Source organism: Cynara cardunculus (genome assembly GCF_001531365.2).
Source record: "Cynara cardunculus var. scolymus isolate 2C chromosome LG 7, CcrdV1, whole genome shotgun sequence".
Taxonomy (NCBI): Eukaryota; Viridiplantae; Streptophyta; class Magnoliopsida; order Asterales; family Asteraceae; genus Cynara; species Cynara cardunculus.
The window spans coordinates 15,229,261-15,246,940 of record NC_037534.1 but is presented as its reverse complement, the minus strand read 5'-3'; the positions used below and the strand labels follow the sequence as shown (position 1 = coordinate 15,246,940).

At 38.4% G+C, this 17,680-nt stretch overlaps 1 protein-coding gene across 2 annotated transcripts; it reads left to right on the top strand.

Annotated features, from left to right (window-relative positions):
• Window positions 1-225: 225 nt before the first annotated feature.
• Window positions 226-11,286, top strand: LOC112515937 (copper-transporting ATPase RAN1-like). 2 transcript variants are annotated; one of them, XM_025122918.1, is made up of 9 exons: window positions 226-658; window positions 1,914-2,528; window positions 2,845-3,274; window positions 3,709-4,034; window positions 7,774-7,832; window positions 7,906-8,233; window positions 8,863-9,063; window positions 9,141-9,398; window positions 10,589-11,286. In XM_025122918.1, the coding sequence occupies exons 1-9, from the start codon at window positions 311-313 to the stop codon at window positions 11,063-11,065; spliced, it is 3,042 nt and encodes a 1,013-aa protein (XP_024978686.1). In that variant the 5' UTR covers window positions 226-310; the 3' UTR covers window positions 11,066-11,286. The 2 variants fall into 2 exon arrangements, with proteins under 2 accessions (XP_024978686.1, XP_024978685.1); XM_025122917.1 differs by having other exon boundaries at window positions 7,906-8,248.
• Window positions 11,287-17,680: the final 6,394 nt, after the last annotated feature.

Here is a 17,680-nt window from a genome sequence, read left to right as displayed (position 1 = left end):
TAGTAACCCGATATCAATCCAATATCTACAGTTTGACAATTTTATAACTCGATTAGACATCGGGCTATTTCAGGGACAAAATATGTGCAGATGAATAATATAGGGGTGTAAAGTGAACAATCACAATTTTTTTACCGCCATGCTTGTGTTCTTGATATCAAATCCCTTCCCATTTCTTTCTCCGTTTAGAATTTCTCTCTCTTCCACCATTTGTGTATAATATAGATATAGGATTTCTCTCTGTCGATATCTGCAGAGATACATACAGAACATTTATATATAATTTGTTTGGATCGCCTGTTGTTCTACAATGACGCCGACCTTCAAAGACCTCCAACTCGCGGAGGTTGGAGGCCGTGATAGCGGCGGCGTTCTTCAATCATCGGCGATGGATTTAGGCGGTAACCTTGAGGACGTTAGGCTTTTAGATTCTTATGACGGTGGTTATAATGATAATAATCATAATGCCGGTAAAAGTAGGGAGGGTCTGGAGAAAGGAGGCGTGACGAGAATTCAGGTGCGAATCACCGGGATGACATGTGCAGCGTGTTCTAATTCCGTCGAAGGAGCACTCATGAGCCTCAACGGCGTCGTTAGCGCCTCCGTGGCTTTGTTACAAAACAAGGCTGACGTAGTTTTTTATCCCAATTTGATCAAGGTAAGTCTCATTTTTGGTATCTAATTACTTTGGATCCTTGGTTAGTTATCAGACGGTGATTGATGAAGAACTCATCGTCACCAAGTAAGGTCTGAGCGAATGATTGCTTGCTGTTACCTTTTTCTTGTATGAATTTATCATATAAGTGTTATTGTGATTGAAAGCTGTATGGAACTTCGAAATGGTACCTTTGTTTTTATCCTGTGTTAGTTACTTAGGACAACTATTATGATTGTTCCAGATTTACATTGGGCACAAAAAGTCTTAGAGATTGTTAGTGACCTTTCTTTCTAATGATTTTTCTAAAGATGTCAAAAAAACTGATATAAACATATTAATTTGATTGGCACCGTAATTTCCAGATATACTATACATCAGAATTTTAATGTAGCTATCGGAATTTTCATGAAAACTAAATAAATTAGGTGGTTGATTTTGGAATTGCAAAATAGTACATTTCACTCTCAAAGATCAGTATCTGCTGTTTTTCAGAGTGGAGGAGCATTACTCTCAAAGCAAATGGTAGTATAAACTATTTATAAAGTTAAATTCAGTATAAAGTAAGATCAACCAAGAAACTGTGTTGAAGAAGTTCATAGACCCCAAGGATAACATATGATAATTAATTGATTGATTTTACAAATTGTAATACGAGTTTGCGGGGTGTAATGACTAATGACCATATGGTTTCGATTGATGTGCTCATTTCATGATATAAGGAGGCCTCATAATTTATATACAAGGAGTTGATGGTTTTTGGGAAATGTTGACATCTTTATAGCTTGCTCTAGTAAAGATCTTGGACATAAATGTTTCATGTTAATTACCAAATATGTTGTCCTTAGCCTATTTAAATTTAAAAGAAATATATTGTGCTACCATCAAGTCATTTCTTATTTTCTTGGTACAATGTCTCCAGCAGTTGTCTGCTTTGGTAACCTTAATTCATTTTCTTGACTTTGGGTCTTAAATGTCGTAGGATCTCAACATATGTGGGGATGGATTATGATTAGCAACATATGTTATTCACTTAATTTGCTTCATAAAGGAAGTTCTGAATTTTTCTATCCATTTTTGGTTGTCCTTATATCACATTTGAGAATTATAAACATTGCACGTATCTATGAATGCTAGGATTGTCTCTATTTAGGAATACATACTATCTTTCATCACCAGACAAACTTTATGTTGCCTTTTTAATCCTGTTCCAGCCTGGGTATTCTTTATCAAAAGGAACTTTATGCTCTTTGTTCAGGAAGAGGATATTAAGAATGCAATAGAAGATGCAGGGTTTGAGGCAGAGATTCTCCAAGAACAGGGTACCACACGGGCAATGTCACGTGGGACTGTAGTAGGGCAGTTCATAATTGGAGGCATGACATGTGCAGCTTGTGTAAATTCTGTTGAAGGCATCTTAAGAAAGCTTCCTGGTGTTAAAAGAGCTACAGTTGCCCTCTCTACTTCACTAGGGGAAGTAGAGTATGATCCTTCAATAATCAGCAAGGACGAAATTGTCAATGCCATCGAAGATGCTGGTTTTGAGGCTTCACTTGCACAAAGTAGTGGACAAGATAGAATCATGTTAGGAGTGACTGGGATATCCAATGACTTGGATGTAAAGATGTTAGACGAAATACTATGCAACATGAAAGGAGTGAGACAGTTCAATTTCAACAAAACATCAAGTCAATTAGATGTTCTCTTTGATACTGAGATTCTTGGTCCTAGAGCGTTGGTTGATGCAATTCATGAAGAAAGTTCTGGAAATTTTGAAGTACATGTAAAGAACCCCTATACGAGGATGGTTTCTCAAAATCTAGAAGAATCCTCACACATGCTGTGCCTCTTTAGATTCAGTTTGTCTCTTGGTGTAAGTAATTTACTGCTGTTGTTAATAACTTTATTGTTCATAGCTTCTTGATCCTTTGTTCTTCTTGAGTAATAATCTCTGGTTTCCATTAGTATGTTGGGGTGGGTTCACTTTTGCTAGATGCTAGTTTTTTCAAACCTTTTACAGACCATTCATGTCATATAATTCCTACAAGTAGAACAATATAGTTTGATAAGGGTCATGGGACTGTACCTTAGATGAGGCTATATTGGTTCATTTGTGCAAAGCCTTCAGTAGTTTATGTCTTTGCTAGGCTTCCCTTTACTTACTTGCTGACTGTTCCACTTGATGGCAGATACCAATCTTCGTAATGCGATTCGTAGGTCCACATATACCTATTCTTAAATCCATATTGCTCACGCGATGTGGACCATTCCAAATTGGTGATTGGTTGCGCTTGATATTGGTTAGCCTTGTTCAGTTTGTTATTGGGAAGCGTTTTTATGTTGCAGCTTTCAGAGCACTACGTAATGGTTCGACAAACATGGATGTTTTGGTGGCACTGGGAACTTCAGCTGCATACTTCTATTCTGTTTATGCACTTTTATATGGTGCAATCACAGGGTATTGGCCTCGAACATACTTCGAAACAAGTCCAATGTTAATAACTTTCGTATTGTTTGGGAAGTATTTGGAAACTCTTGCGAAAGGGAAAACATCAGATGCTTTAAAGAAGTTGGTGGAACTTGCTCCTCCGACAGCTTTGCTGCTTATTCAAGACAAAGGTACACTGATTATTGTAATTTTGGTTGAAGATTAATAAGCATTCCAGAAAACTAAGGTTTTACTTATTTCTTGGTATAACCTTTCTTCTCCACTGAAAGCTTTCAAAGAGAACAAAAACTTGTTTCCAAACGTTTGATGCGACATTAGATCACGACAGGAAAGGACTTGTCCTGTGTGGGAAAAATGCATTTTTTGTCCCACAAAAGTAGGTGGAAAAAAACCATGGAGATGGCACAAGATTAGTAAATTAATAAAGCACCCATATCAATTAAAACCCTAAAAGCTTCCTCAATTCTTTCACCAGCATGCCTCATTCTTGCTTGTCCAGTCCAGTCCAGTCCAGTCCATTTCCATCCGTGACCAAACACACCAAAATGTCCAACTAGGAGGATGCATGTTGTTTCTGACATTCATTAGTTTGACTTTCTTTCAGGTCGAAATTTTATTGAAGAAAGGGAAATAGATGCATTATTGATTCAACCTGGTGATGTATTAAAAATTGTTCCCGGTTCAAAGGTCCCTGTTGATGGTTTTGTCGTCTCGGGTTCAAGTTATGTCAATGAGAGTATGGTTACTGGTGAATCAGCACCTGTTTTGAAGGAGACTAATTCGTTAGTGATTGGAGGTACAATAAACTTACATGGCTCCCTCCACGTTCAAGCTACCAAAATAGGTTCCGACACAGTTTTGAGCCAGATAATTTCTCTGGTCGAGACAGCACAAATGTCGAAAGCTCCTATCCAGAAGTTTGCTGATTTTGTAAGTACACATTTCGTGCATAATTACCCTAGAGTATATTTTGTGCTATTTTTTAGTTAGATTGTTTCTTGAGAATGATCTTTCTATTAATCTTATTCTTCATATTCAAACATAAAAAATCCCTCACCTCATTTCTACTTTTGAATTTGTCATCTTCTCTTGTTTCTCAAAGTTGTATTACTAGATTGTAGTACCAGTAAACTGTAAGTATCTTAAGAAGTTACTTGATGACACTTGAGAAAGAAATGACCATTCCAATGGAGTTCATGAGCAATGATACGCTAGACAAAATAGTACACAAAGTAAGAAGTGCTCATGGAGAAGCTAAAGTACATCATTTAGACAATGGTTCACACGATAAGGAACCAAACATACAACCTTGAAGCTTATTTTTTTAGTGTTAGCATCTGCCCTTAATTTAGATGCTTGACATTGTAAGCATGCCATTATACTTGATAGAAACCTTTCTGCCTCATTGTGGGGATATGATCGACCAAGTCTCACCTATCTCAGTTTCCTATTTCGAGAATAAAGTAAGATTCTCGAAACTAAAAGATGTTGCTCAAAATAATTAGATGAAATTGGTTAGCGTATGATTTGTCTTATTCCTGAGTTTGTCGACTAGGTTGCTGCAGCACTTATGTTTGCTTTTGTTTCAGTAGTTATTTAATCTAGTGGCATAAGTTTTGTTGAAGAAAATCTCACATTTTCATTGGTCCATGCTTTTCAGTCCAGGGTGATCCATCTTGCGATTCGATTGATCATTTTTTCTTGTATATCCGAATCTATATTGGTTGTTCTTCAGTTGAATAAAACTTTTTGACTTATTAGGATCAAAATTCTTTCACAAATGTTCACAAACAACTTCATTTAAGTCATCCCAGAGTTGTCTCTTGATGGATTAATGTAAGCCTGCTTGAGGGGCATGTAACACAAATCATACCAAACAATGCAACAAGCTCACCTTTTGCTAGTTTGGTAAAAATTATTCTATCTAATCTTTGTTCATCCTGAACCATTGGTGCTTGGCTGGGGGTTTTGAATAAGAAGGAATAGGAACCGAGTAAAGGTGTTGCTTTGGTATAATGGAATGACTAATTTCCGAGTTATGACTTATGAGTAATCCATTCGCGCTTAATTTGAGGGGGAGGTGAAACTCATTCCTTTCTTCATCCTTCAGAATGACCCTAAGATCAGGATCCTCGTTGGGGTCTTTATCCAAAATTATAGATTCCTCAACAGCCCCATCATTTATCAAAAGAGATTTCCTATCAGCATCTTGCACCTCGCCTTGCTTAAATTCGTAACCTGGAATAATTTTTCTTTTCAACATCAACAAGAACCTCGCTCTACTTGGAAAACAAAGGCTATGCCTTGGAACTCCTCCCAGTAGGCCAGTTCGAGTTTTCTTAGACCAATGGCATTTTTCTGGTTGTTATCTTCAGGACACATGGGATGTATTTAATGGCTCGACAGTTATCTGCTTTGCCGTATTTCACAATTATTGTTGATGGAAAAACTTAGGGTTTTATAGTAGTAACAAGTATTGGTGGTGGAAATCAGAAGATGCAGCGATGGGTTGTTGATGGAGGAGATAAAAGGCAAAAAAAGAAGTTAATGGGATTCCTCAGTATCAACGAACATCATCAATGCAATGGGAATAATCATTACTATTTCCCAACATTCCAATTCCTTGATCTTAACAAAGCACTCTTGCAAGCCATGGCTCACGCCTCTTTAGAACCTTGCCAATAATCATGTCTTCATTTTCACTGTATTGATTATCTTGTTAAGAATTCAACAGAGAAAAAACAATCACAGGGTAAAACAGAATCCGCTGGTCAGATGGTATTGAAACAAACAGAATGAAGGAAACAACTAGCAATTTGGGATGCTAGTCTCTCCTATAAGGAATAACACATTTTCTGCCTGCCTTACCACTCCCACTCCCTAACCTCACACTCAACAGCCTCACACTCAACAGCCTTCCGTGACTTATCTACCGTACTTTTCATCTTCAGTTGAGCACGTAACAATTGAGCCCGCAACTCATCGAGAATTCATCTTTTTCTAACAGTCGATCCTCGAGGGTGAATGCCTGATGAGTCACGGCCATACAAGGCCTTGAATACAGTGCACTTAGTGGTGGCATGATAGGCCATGCTATACCAAAACTCTGCTCACAACCATACAATGTGGCTGCATAATGTGCTTTGCGCTGCCATGGAGGTTTAGAGTTGCAAAATGACAGGTCGGAAAAAAGGCCCAATCTGGTCATAGCCTGGTGAATGGGGTCTGTAAAGATCTATACTGGTCTGGATCTAGTAAGGTAAAGACTGACCGGTGGTGTAGTCTGGTCTGAAAAAGTCCGGCCTTGATTTTGTCCAGTCAAAAAAAGTCTACTATGCTCCTTTTGGTCTGCGCTTTTGGTAATTTAAGAAAAGAAAAGAAAATTTAAAAAACTGGACCGATGGCGGTCTTTATGTAGTTTGAAAAGGACGGTCTTTTTTTAGTCCAATAAAGTCACTCTTTGTATGGTCAAACTTGAAAAACTCTTGTCTGAGAAAGGACCAGTGATCCAGAATGGTCCAGATTGAAGACATCATGGACTGGTCTTTATCTGGTCTGCTCCGGTCCATCGACTCTAGTCCAAATGACTATCAGGAGGATTAAAGTTGTTGGCGGTTGAGACAGGTTTGCAATCTGTAGGAAGAGCATCTTTTGGATCTGTGTCCTTGAACTCTACAAAGTTAACAAAAATCCATATGGTTGTTGTTGCTGCTGCTGTGGGTTTTTCGGTTTGAGCTTGCAGAGTTCTGTTTGTGATTTTGCTAGTTAGAGTTAGTTTGAGTTGATACCTGGGAAGTGATTTGGAGATCAACTCATTTTTAAGAATTTGGAGTGTAGCTTCAAAGTTTTATAGCTTCTCATGAAGTTCTTCTAGAGGTAAAAGCTTACCCCTAGCTTGAATGGCTTGTGCTTGCTCTTTGAATTCATCTCCAAGAGCTTCTAGAATCAAGTCTATAATATCATCGTCCTTAAGTGGCACTCCAAGAGCCAATTCATCTTCCTTGGCTTTTACCTTCTGCAGAAATTTGGTAATTAACTTGTTGCCCTTCGTCATGTGTTTCAGTTGAGTTTTCACTTGCTTGATCTTGCGGCGAGAAGGCTTGGCATAAGTACCAATCAAGATTGCCCAGGCTCCTTTACATTTTGCCATGAATAGAATCCCAGTGGGAGTCATGGATCCAGTTGTAGCATCGAGTATCAATGTCTTGGTGTACCCACAGTTAGTAGCCTGGATTTGGTGAGGTAGAAACATTATTTATGATAGTTGAATTTTGATATGGGTTGAGACCATCCATGAAACCTAATTAAACTGTCTATAGGAACCGCTTTATTAACAGGATTTATCACTACTTTAGCTATTCCGCCAAGCTATGACTCTAATGCCTAATCAACCACCCTAGGGCTCTAATGCCTATTTTGACGACTCTCCAACCCTCCCCTAATCCACCCTCTACCTCTCCACCCCTTCCCGTCCCCCATACTCACAAATATGTGCCTGCAGTATGTAGTGTTGCCGAGAGGGTTACACCTCTAGGAAATGTCTGTCATTTTCGTAATAACATCTAGCTAGTTTTACTTTTTTCATCGGCTGCAAAGCTCGCCACAACCCTCATAGTTGTTTTTTGTGCATATATATAGTTCTCATCCATGTTGTCTTGGTCTGTTTCAGGTTGCAAGCATTTTTGTCCCTACAGTTGTAACTTTATCATTGACGACATTCATGGTTTGGTAAGTAACCGATGAGCGGGTAAAATGAAGTGGTGTGTACATATTCTTATCTTATTATGTTTTTCAAATGTAGGTTCTTTAGCGGAGTTCTTGGAGCTTACCCAGAAGACTGGCTACCTCAAAATGGCAACTACTTTGATTTTGCACTTATGTTTTCGATTTCAGTGGTGGTTGTTGCATGTCCTTGTGCACTTGGTCTAGCCACCCCAACGGCTGTCATGGTAGCAACCGGGGTTGGAGCCAATAATGGTGTTCTGATCAAAGGAGGAGACGCATTAGAGAGGGCTCAAAATATACGATATGTGATATTTGATAAAACCGGGACTCTAACTCAGAATAGAGCTGCGGTTACCACTGTCAAAGTATTCACAGAAATGGATCGAGGAGAGTTCTTGACGTTGGTCGCTTCTGCTGAGGCATAACTCAAATCATTATACGTACATACATATATATGGATACATGCATACACGTACATACATACATACATACATGCATGCCTTCATGCATACACAAACACATTCCTATATATATATATGTAAGTAGTTAACAAGATAGAACAATTTGAAACTGCATGGTAGTGTGCTTCTGCTGAGGCATAACTTGAATCGTTATACTCATACATGTATATATATGCGGATACATGCATATACATACATAAATACATGCATGCCTTCATGCATACACACCCACCCGTCCGTTCTATGTATATATGTATGTACTGGTAAGTAGTTAAGAAGATGAAACAATTTGAAACTACACGGTAGTCTACTTGACTCTTGAAAGTCAAATGGGACTCTGTTTCTTACCTTCTATTTTGTTCTTTGTTTTTCTGGAAGGAACTATTAAACACACACATGGAAACCACTACTCTACTCTTTGGGGTAGAGGTCACGTCTGCATACATCGCACCCCCCCAGACACACACATTCTACTTCGAGTGGGATTTACTGTGTCCATTTGGTTTGGTTTTATACACACTCGATTCAACTTATTCAGTTACCAAGTATAAGAATCATGTAATTCGTCTCAGGCTAACAGTGAACATCCAATAGCAAAAGCAATACTGGAATATGCTCGCCATTTCCATTTCTTCGAGGATCCTACTGTAATCAAAGATCCTAAAAACGAGAGCAATGACTCCACAAATACTGAATGGCTTCTTGATACATCGAATTTCTCTGCAATCCCAGGAAGAGGCATTGAAGCTGACATCAACCAGAAGCAGATTTTGGTGAGATTTGAACACCAAACCATACCGTTGAATGAAGCTTCTACAGATGTTTGCTTATATGAAATTATTTTGAACAGGTTGGAAACCGAAGTATGCTGGCTGAGAAAGGGGTTACCATTTCAAACGATATTGAAAAGTTTTTGGTTGGTCTAGAAGAGAATGCAAAGACTGGCATACTAGTGGCATATGATTCTGAACTCATCGGTGTTGTGGGAGTTGCAGATCCTCTAAAACGAGAAGCAGCTATTGTCGTGGAAGGCCTTTTCAAAATGGGTGTCCGGTCCATCATGGTGACCGGTGACAATTGGCGTACTGCTAGAGCCGTTGGAAATGAGGTTGGTATGCTCTTGATAATCAAACTTGCTTGGTATGCAATGAGTAATTGACTTTTTGAACCCGATACTTGTTTTCTTGTTGCAAACTAACCATCATTCAACCACAAGGGTGGTGCCTGATTGGTTTGAGCTTGGCCCCAAAGGTCAAAAGTACCAGGAGGTCCCATGTTCAAATCCAAGTAGGAATAAAAATCCCCTTGTGGCCACGGAGGTTCAAATGCGGTGACTCCGGGCTATCTACAAAGCAGGTAGTCGCCCTGGGATTAGTCAGCTCGCGTAGCGGGTTGGATATCGCGGTTAATCAAAAAAAAAAAAAAAAAAAAACTAACCATCATTCTTTAAAGAACAAAATGCTAAATAGCATTGACGCTTGAAAAAAATGCTAAAGTTTTATATTTCTTTTATTTGTTTTGACGTTTAGTCTGTTGATCTTGTAACACTTAATGACATGGATGCCAAGTTTACGTCTTTATTACTGTAACCCTTTCGTAACTACATTGTAAGCCTTTTGTAAACATGTATCTGCATCATTAAATGTTACAAGATCAACAGATTATCGGTAAAAGTAGATACAAAATAGGAAATTTTGAAACTTTATTACATTGAGAAAAAGACATTCGTTACACTATATAGGAACTAAACCTAATGCAACTATAGGAACTAAACCTAATTTTGTTGCATTTTGATACATTTTGCCCTAAAAAGAAACATTTTCCATTTGATTGATTAATTTTTCGAGTCATTTTACTTGGGTTTTGTTGTTGATAAATATTTTTAGTTTTAAAAATGCAAAAATACCATATATTGGAAGAATAGATTTTTGGCATTTTTTATAAAAACAAGAAATTACAATGGTTTAAACGGTAGATTACTTGCACAAAAAAGTGGTTGATATAAGGTCTGTGCACAAGTCTGGGGTCTTAATAGAAACATAACAGCCTCTCGACCCTAATGGTTGACGTAAGGTCTGCATACATCTTACCCTTTCCACACCATGCTCTCTGAGTGAGATATACAAGGTTGGTTTGTTTTAGTATTCGTGGGCCTAGTGGTACCCGGTAGGCCCACCTTCCTGGAGGTTGGGGTTCAAGTCTCACCAAAGGTGATAAATGCGTGAGTTCAATTTGTCGTATATATATGTTATATACTTCAAAAAAAAAAAATTCATATTTTTTGGCTTCGGTTAATAGGCTGGCATTCAAGATGTAAGAGCAGAGGTGATGCCAGCGGGGAAAGCGGACGTCATCCATTCATTTCAAAAAGACGGCAGCATCGTTGCTATGGTGGGTGACGGCATCAATGACTCCCCCGCATTAGCTGCAGCAGACGTCGGTATGGCAATTGGTGCAGGAACTGATATCGCAATAGAGGCTGCCGACTACATTCTAATGAAGAACAACTTGGAAGATGTGATCACAGCCATCGATCTTTCGAGAAAAACCTTCGCTCGTATCCGTTTGAACTACGTGTTTGCTATGGGCTACAATTTCGTTGCCATTCCTGTATCTGCCGGTGTTCTGTTTCCTTGGTTAAGGATCATGTTGCCCCCATGGGTTGCTGGTGCTTGTATGGCGCTCTCGTCTGTAAGCGTTGTTTGCTCTTCCTTGCTCCTACGACGGTATAAAAAACCCCGACTTACTACAGTCCTCGAAATTACCGTAGAGTAAAATATAGGTAGGGAGACGGAAAAAAAAACATAGATAAAAACGGTTTTTTGTTGTTACTTGCATAGTTTTCGTGTTTTTCATTCGACATATCCGTTGGGTCTACGTGAAGCGTTAACTCATGTATATATGTCACATCCCTCTTTAGTGTAAACGCTAGCCTATCGTATTCATTGTGCATATAAATTGTTCGTCGAATTTGATCAATATGATCTAGCAATGTGTACATCCCACTCCTAACCCTAGTTTTGTTGTGTATATACTGGGTTCGTTTAGTTTGATCTGAACAATGTTTTTATGTGTCTTTTAGAATGGAAGTTTGTTATATTTAACGATTTCATTTAAATTCAAAATGTAACTATTAACGACACAGATTTAGAGAATATGTACCACGAAAACAACCATTATACTATTTGAGATAGATGATAGGATTGTCTAGATCCCGCTCCCATAGATCGTACTTTCGAGAAGGGACGAACCTATTCATGACCAAGAGGGGTCTCATGCACCCGTTTAACTACATTTCACTGGTAAACTTATTTTTGAGTATGAAAGGTGTACCTGCTAAACTTTGAGTGGTGTTCTGAGATGTTAGAAAATACAAGGAACATCAGTAAAGAACGGAAAAATCCCTTGAAATCAACCCCAAAACCGAAAAAGTCTCAAAATCAACCAAAATACCTGAAAAAGTCCATTAAATTAACCAAAAGACTTTAAGAATCCTTGCAACAGTTGAATTTGGCTGAAAAAACATTGGATGGATTTACTCAACTCTAAGAAAATCTCCAATCATGTCACCAAAACACACACCAAAAATATCAAATATGATGGACACATAAACACTAAAAAACTCAACTCCAATCGCACTATAAAAAACACTAAATTTGTGGACCCACATTAAAATAACATATTTTATTTACTATTTTTAATTACAATAATTATAATTTATAATAGATATTATAATTTATTATAATTAGTAATTAATTTATTTAATGAACTATTAAAATAAAAACAACAAATTTTTAATTAATAAATTTATATTAAAAAAGATTACATTAATTCAAATAACACAAATTAATGAAAACACATAAATAATACTAATTCTCCGAGTTAGTATACTCGTCCCACCCATGATCAATTAATGCAATACGAAGTTCAAAGTGAACATCTTTATCCTTGATCTTTTTGTCGAGCAAGAAATTGTTCAAGTCCACCATTGTTATCGTTCATCATCTCAACTCCCCCGTCTTGCACTTCACTTCGGTTCTTCAATTGGTGCATTAATACCACGTTCATCTTCTATGATCATATTATGCATACTGATGCACGAAGTCATTATATCATGCAATATTTCCTTCCTGTATAACCGTACAGGTCCTGCTACTATTGCAAACCTTGATTGCAATACGTTAAATGCACGTTCTACGTCTTTTCTACATGCTTCTTGTTTCTTTGCAAAATATTGTTTTTCGGGCCACATGGATCGTGAATAGATTCAACAAGAGTGACCCATTTTGGATATATGCCATCAGTTAAATAATAACCCATATTATATTATTTTCCTTTGATGACATAAATAACAGGAGGAGCATTACCTGCTGCAAGATTTGCAAAAAGATGGGAGGCCTCCAACACATTAATGTCATTGTTGGATCCCAGAAAACCAAAAAATGCATGCCATATCCAAAAATCATAGTCAGCTAGAGCTTCCAGAATAATACTTGGAGATCTACTACGACTGGAATATTATCCTCCCCAACCTGTTGGACAATTCTTCCATTTCCAATGCATACAATCTAGACTACCTAACATTCCTGAAAAACCTCGTTATTCTCCAATTCAGAGTAGTCGTGCCACATCATTAGCATTGGGTGTTCAGATATAGCGGTCTCCAAACACCTCCACGATGGCACGACAAAATCGCTTCAAAGCTTCCAAAACCGTGGATTCGTGTTGATCCTCTCTCTCAGTGATTTGATGATAATCCCTTTTCACTTATGCGTTGTATTTATGTTTCTGTCTTTTTAGTTCAACGATCTTCACTGAGTATGTTCAGTGATCGCTGAAGAACTTGCATTGTAAATCTATCAGAGACAACAATACTTCAAGAAGACAACACTCACACCAAATAACCTTTAGCAAACGTCGAAGACTAAAATTGAAGATTAGAGACCGGCGAGTACGTGATCTGAAGTGATATTCAGTGATTACAAGTCTGTCTACATATGTGTGAAGATTGCTCAAGCTTCAGCGAATGATGATGAGACCTTCAGGTCATTCCAGCATTCAGCGATCAAAGGAAGCTTGCTTAGCACAATTGTTGTTGTCTTGTTCTTTTGCACACAAAGGACAAAACCCATACCCTTATGAAGTTGGTACGGTACGGAGCCGACTAGTCGACTCTTTGTCCACCAACTTTAGGTAAAGATGTCTGCTCATGAATAGTGTTTTTTGTACTATTCACTGTAGCAAAGGACAATCCTTCCTCTTAAGGTTTGACATGCACTCTAACCCTATCATATTGCATTAAATGAACATTTAATGCACTGGGTATAAATAGAAGTGTTTTCTTCTCCATGCAGAGTGCGCACAACTCACTCTCTAACCCTAATTCTTACTTCAAGCATTTTCTAGCTTAAGTAAATGATCTTCTCTACAACATTTCTTTTCTTGTATTTGCTAAGACTTTGTGTGTAACCAAAGATTGTTTAGATAGGTTTTTATCACCTTATCTTTCCGCAAACAATCTTGTAGAATCTGTATTGATCTTATTTATCAATATATATTTTAAATTCGAAAATACTGTGTTTGTATTCATCCCCCCCTTCTACAAACTGTTTTACTAATCTTGTAGACCCTCTAAGGACCAACAAGTGGTATAAGAGCAGTGTTTTCTTTCTTTCTCTGTGTTTAGCTGTTTTCAATATTAGTTTATCTCCTTTCTTAGATAACTTTACCTTTTTCAAATGGCTTTACAAATTACAAACACACACACACAAGATAATGGCTCTCTTGCCAAACCTCCCCGGTTTATCCGTGACAATTTTAGTCTCTGGAAGAACTGGATGTCCCTCTTTCTGGAAGGTGTGGATCCTGAAATTCCACATTATATAGAAAATGAACCATATATTCCATTTGCTATTGTTCCGTCTGTTCCAGCAACAGCTACGACTGCCGCGATTCCTGAACGGCAGATTCCAAAGCTCCCACATCAATGGAGCGACGAGGACAAGAAGAAAATAGCTATAGACACCCGTGCTCGGTCTATAATAGCTATGTCTCTTCCTAATGAGATTTATCACTCAGTGATGAAACTCAAAACTTCTAAATCCATGTGGGATACACTTTGTGTCCAATATGAAGGAACCACTCAGGTTYAGGAGACTAGAAAGATCAATCTAGTAAGACAGTATGAAAGCTTTCTCTGTGGAAAGTCTGAGACGCTGTGYGAAGTACATCAGAGATTTAACTGCCTTCTTATTGATCTTAGGGCTGTCGCCAGGGAATATTCTAATTCTGAAACTCTAACCAAGTTTCTAGAATGTCTTCCTGAATCTTGGGACACCTTTTCCATGTGTCTCAAGATGTCGAATGACATGTCCACTCTTTCTCTTTCTACTTTATACGGGATTCTGCTTAACCATGAGCAATCTCGTCAACTGAAAAGGACTCTTGTAAAAAAATCCAGGGAAATGAAAAGCTCTTATTTGGCTTTGATCTCTGAAGCTTCTTCAGTTGAAACTTCTTCTACCCCTTTTGTTTCTTTTCTTCCTCCTGTTGTTATCACGGAGATAGATTATTCTTCTATCTCTGAGGACATTCCAGAATATGATTTTAACAGATTTTGATGAGTCCCTGGCACTCCTGACTAAGTCATTCAGTAGGTTCGCCAGTAAGAGCAACTTCTGCAGATCTCCTCAGCTATCCCTCAGGGAAAAACCAAAGTCTGAAAGAATAGACAAGGCTTCAGCTGTCTGCTACAATTGTCACCGGCCCGAACACTTTGCAGGTGAATGCAGATCAAAGAAGTCTGCGATGCCATTTTCTAAAGCCTCATCCTCCTTCAGGACCAAAGATGAGAAGTACTCAAAACTGAAGGAGAAGTACAAGAAATTGAAGAACAACCAGCGAAAGGCTAAAGGCCTTATTGCTGAAGAGCATGACTGGGCTGAGTCATCCGATGAATCATCTTCGGATGAAGAGGATAAAGCCTATGTCTGCTTGATGGCCATAGATGCAGATGAAGGATCTTCAGAAGTATCTACTTCCTCCGAGCCATCTTCTTCTTCTACTCAGGTATGTTTCCTGAATGAACCCTCTTCGTCTTCTAGTCTTTCTGCACTAGATACACTGACGGCTGACCTTTACAATACCCTCAATGGCAAATCGAAAGCTGAAATGCTTAACGTTGATCTTCAAGAGCAATTGAAGATTTGTCATTCTAAGATCAAAGAATTGACCTCTGTCGAGGAAAATCTTAAAGATCATGTTATTGTAAACCAAACCATCACTGTTGAACGTGAGAAGGCTATCGCTGAGCAAGCAATCGCTGAACTAAGGCCTAGAAAGCTACCATTGAAGGGTGGTGCAAAGCCATCAAGGCCTCTGAGATCATTAACGCTCAGATCCCCGCCAAGATAATGACTGGTCTAGGATTCTCCTATGATCAGGAAGAATGTGTTAAAGACAGGTCCATGCTCAAGTTTGGTACCTTCGTCTCTTCTATTCCCAACACTTCTTCCTCTCAGTCTTCTTCTTTTATTGAGAGTCATCTTGAAGGAACTCCTTCGAGTTCTGGATGCAAAGACAAAGGTAAATCCATTGTCACGACATCTCTTCCCAAGAAGTCTAACAAGTCTAATAGATCTAGGTCTATTCCTTCAGCTTGTAAAGCTTCTTCTTCTTCAGGGACTAGGAAATCTGAATCCCATCAGGAATCCAAGTCACAGCTCAAGGTGAACTTCTCGCCTAAGGAATCCAATTCCTCAAAGGTTCCTCCTAGAACTAATGAGAAGGGAGTTCTTGGAGCTGGTCCCGCTTCAAGTCTGATACTTCCTGGCCCTAAATCTACTCTTAGCTTTAAGAAGTGTAAACACTGTGGTGAGAAAACACATATTGCCAGCAAGTGTCCTTCTGCCGCCAAAGCTAGTTCGCCAGCCAAAGGCAAGAAAGTAACCAAGGATGAGAAATTAACTAAGGTGAAATCATCCACAAAGGCTGCTCTAGCAACTAATGTGAAGAAAACCACTGAAGCCTCTTCTTCAAGCTCAGTGAAGACAACTCCTGCTGAAATGATTTCAACATCAGACGTTGTAATTCCATCCACTGAAGCCTCTTCATCAGGCTCAGTGAAGACTTCCACTGAAACTACCTTAGTAGTGTCAAGGATTGTTCCTCTTTCCATTCAAACCTCTTCAGGTTTGGTGATGCCATCTACTGATACTGATTCGTCAGCATCAGATGATGAAGCCTCTAACAAAGCTGGACCCCAATAGCTGGGTACCAATAGCATTCTTAGTTTGTCTCCTAGCTCAGGATGTTAAAGTGTTGGTCCCTTGAGGGTGTACAAGTTAAGTAAAACATTTTGTAGAAGGGGGGGATGAATACAAACACAATATTTTCAAATTTAAAATATATATTAATAGAGAAAATCAATACATATTTTACAAGATTGTTTGCGGAAAGATAAGGTAATAAAAACCTATCTAAACAATCTTTAGTTACACACAAAGTCTTAGCAAATACAAGAAAAGAAATGTTGTAGAGAAGATCCTTTACTTAAGCTAGAAAATGCTTGAAGTAAGAATTAGGGTTAGAGAGTGAGTTACGCGCACTCTGCATGGAGAAAAAACACTTCTATTTATACCCAGTGCATTAAATATTCATTTAATGCAATATGGTAGGGTTAGAATGCGTGTCAAGCCTTAAAAGGAAGGCTTGTCCTTTGCTACAGTGAATAGTATAAAAAGCACTATTCATGAGCAGACATCCTTACCTAAAGTTGGTGGACAAAGAGTCGACTAGTCGGCTCCATACTGTACCAACTTTCATAAGGGTATGGGTTTTGTCCTTTGTGTGCAAAAGGACAAGACAACAACAATTGTGCTAAGCAAGCTTCCTTTGATCTTTGAATGTTGGAATGACCTGAAAGTCTCATCATCATTCGCTGAGGCTTGAGTAGTCTTCACACATATGTAGACAAGCTTGTAATCACTGAATACCGCTTCAGATCACGTACTTGCCGGTCTCTAGTCTTCAGTTTCAGTCTTCGACGTTTGCTGAAGGTTCTTTGGTGTGAGTGTTGTCTTCTTGATGTATTGTTGTCTCTGATAGATTTACAATGCAMGTTCTTCAGCGATCACTGAACATACTCAGTGAAGATCGCTAGAACTGAAAATACAGAAACATAAATACAACGTATAAGTGAAAATGGATAATCATCAAATCACTGAGAGAGAGGATCAACAATCTCCCCCTATTTGATGATAACAAGATAACATAAAGAAGGTTATCTTATCAAATAATAGTAAGGAAAAGTTACATACAAAGTACATGTCCCTTTTTACTATTTTGGGATCTTTTTCAGTTGGCCAGTCTCAGCTTGGGAATTTTTCTTAA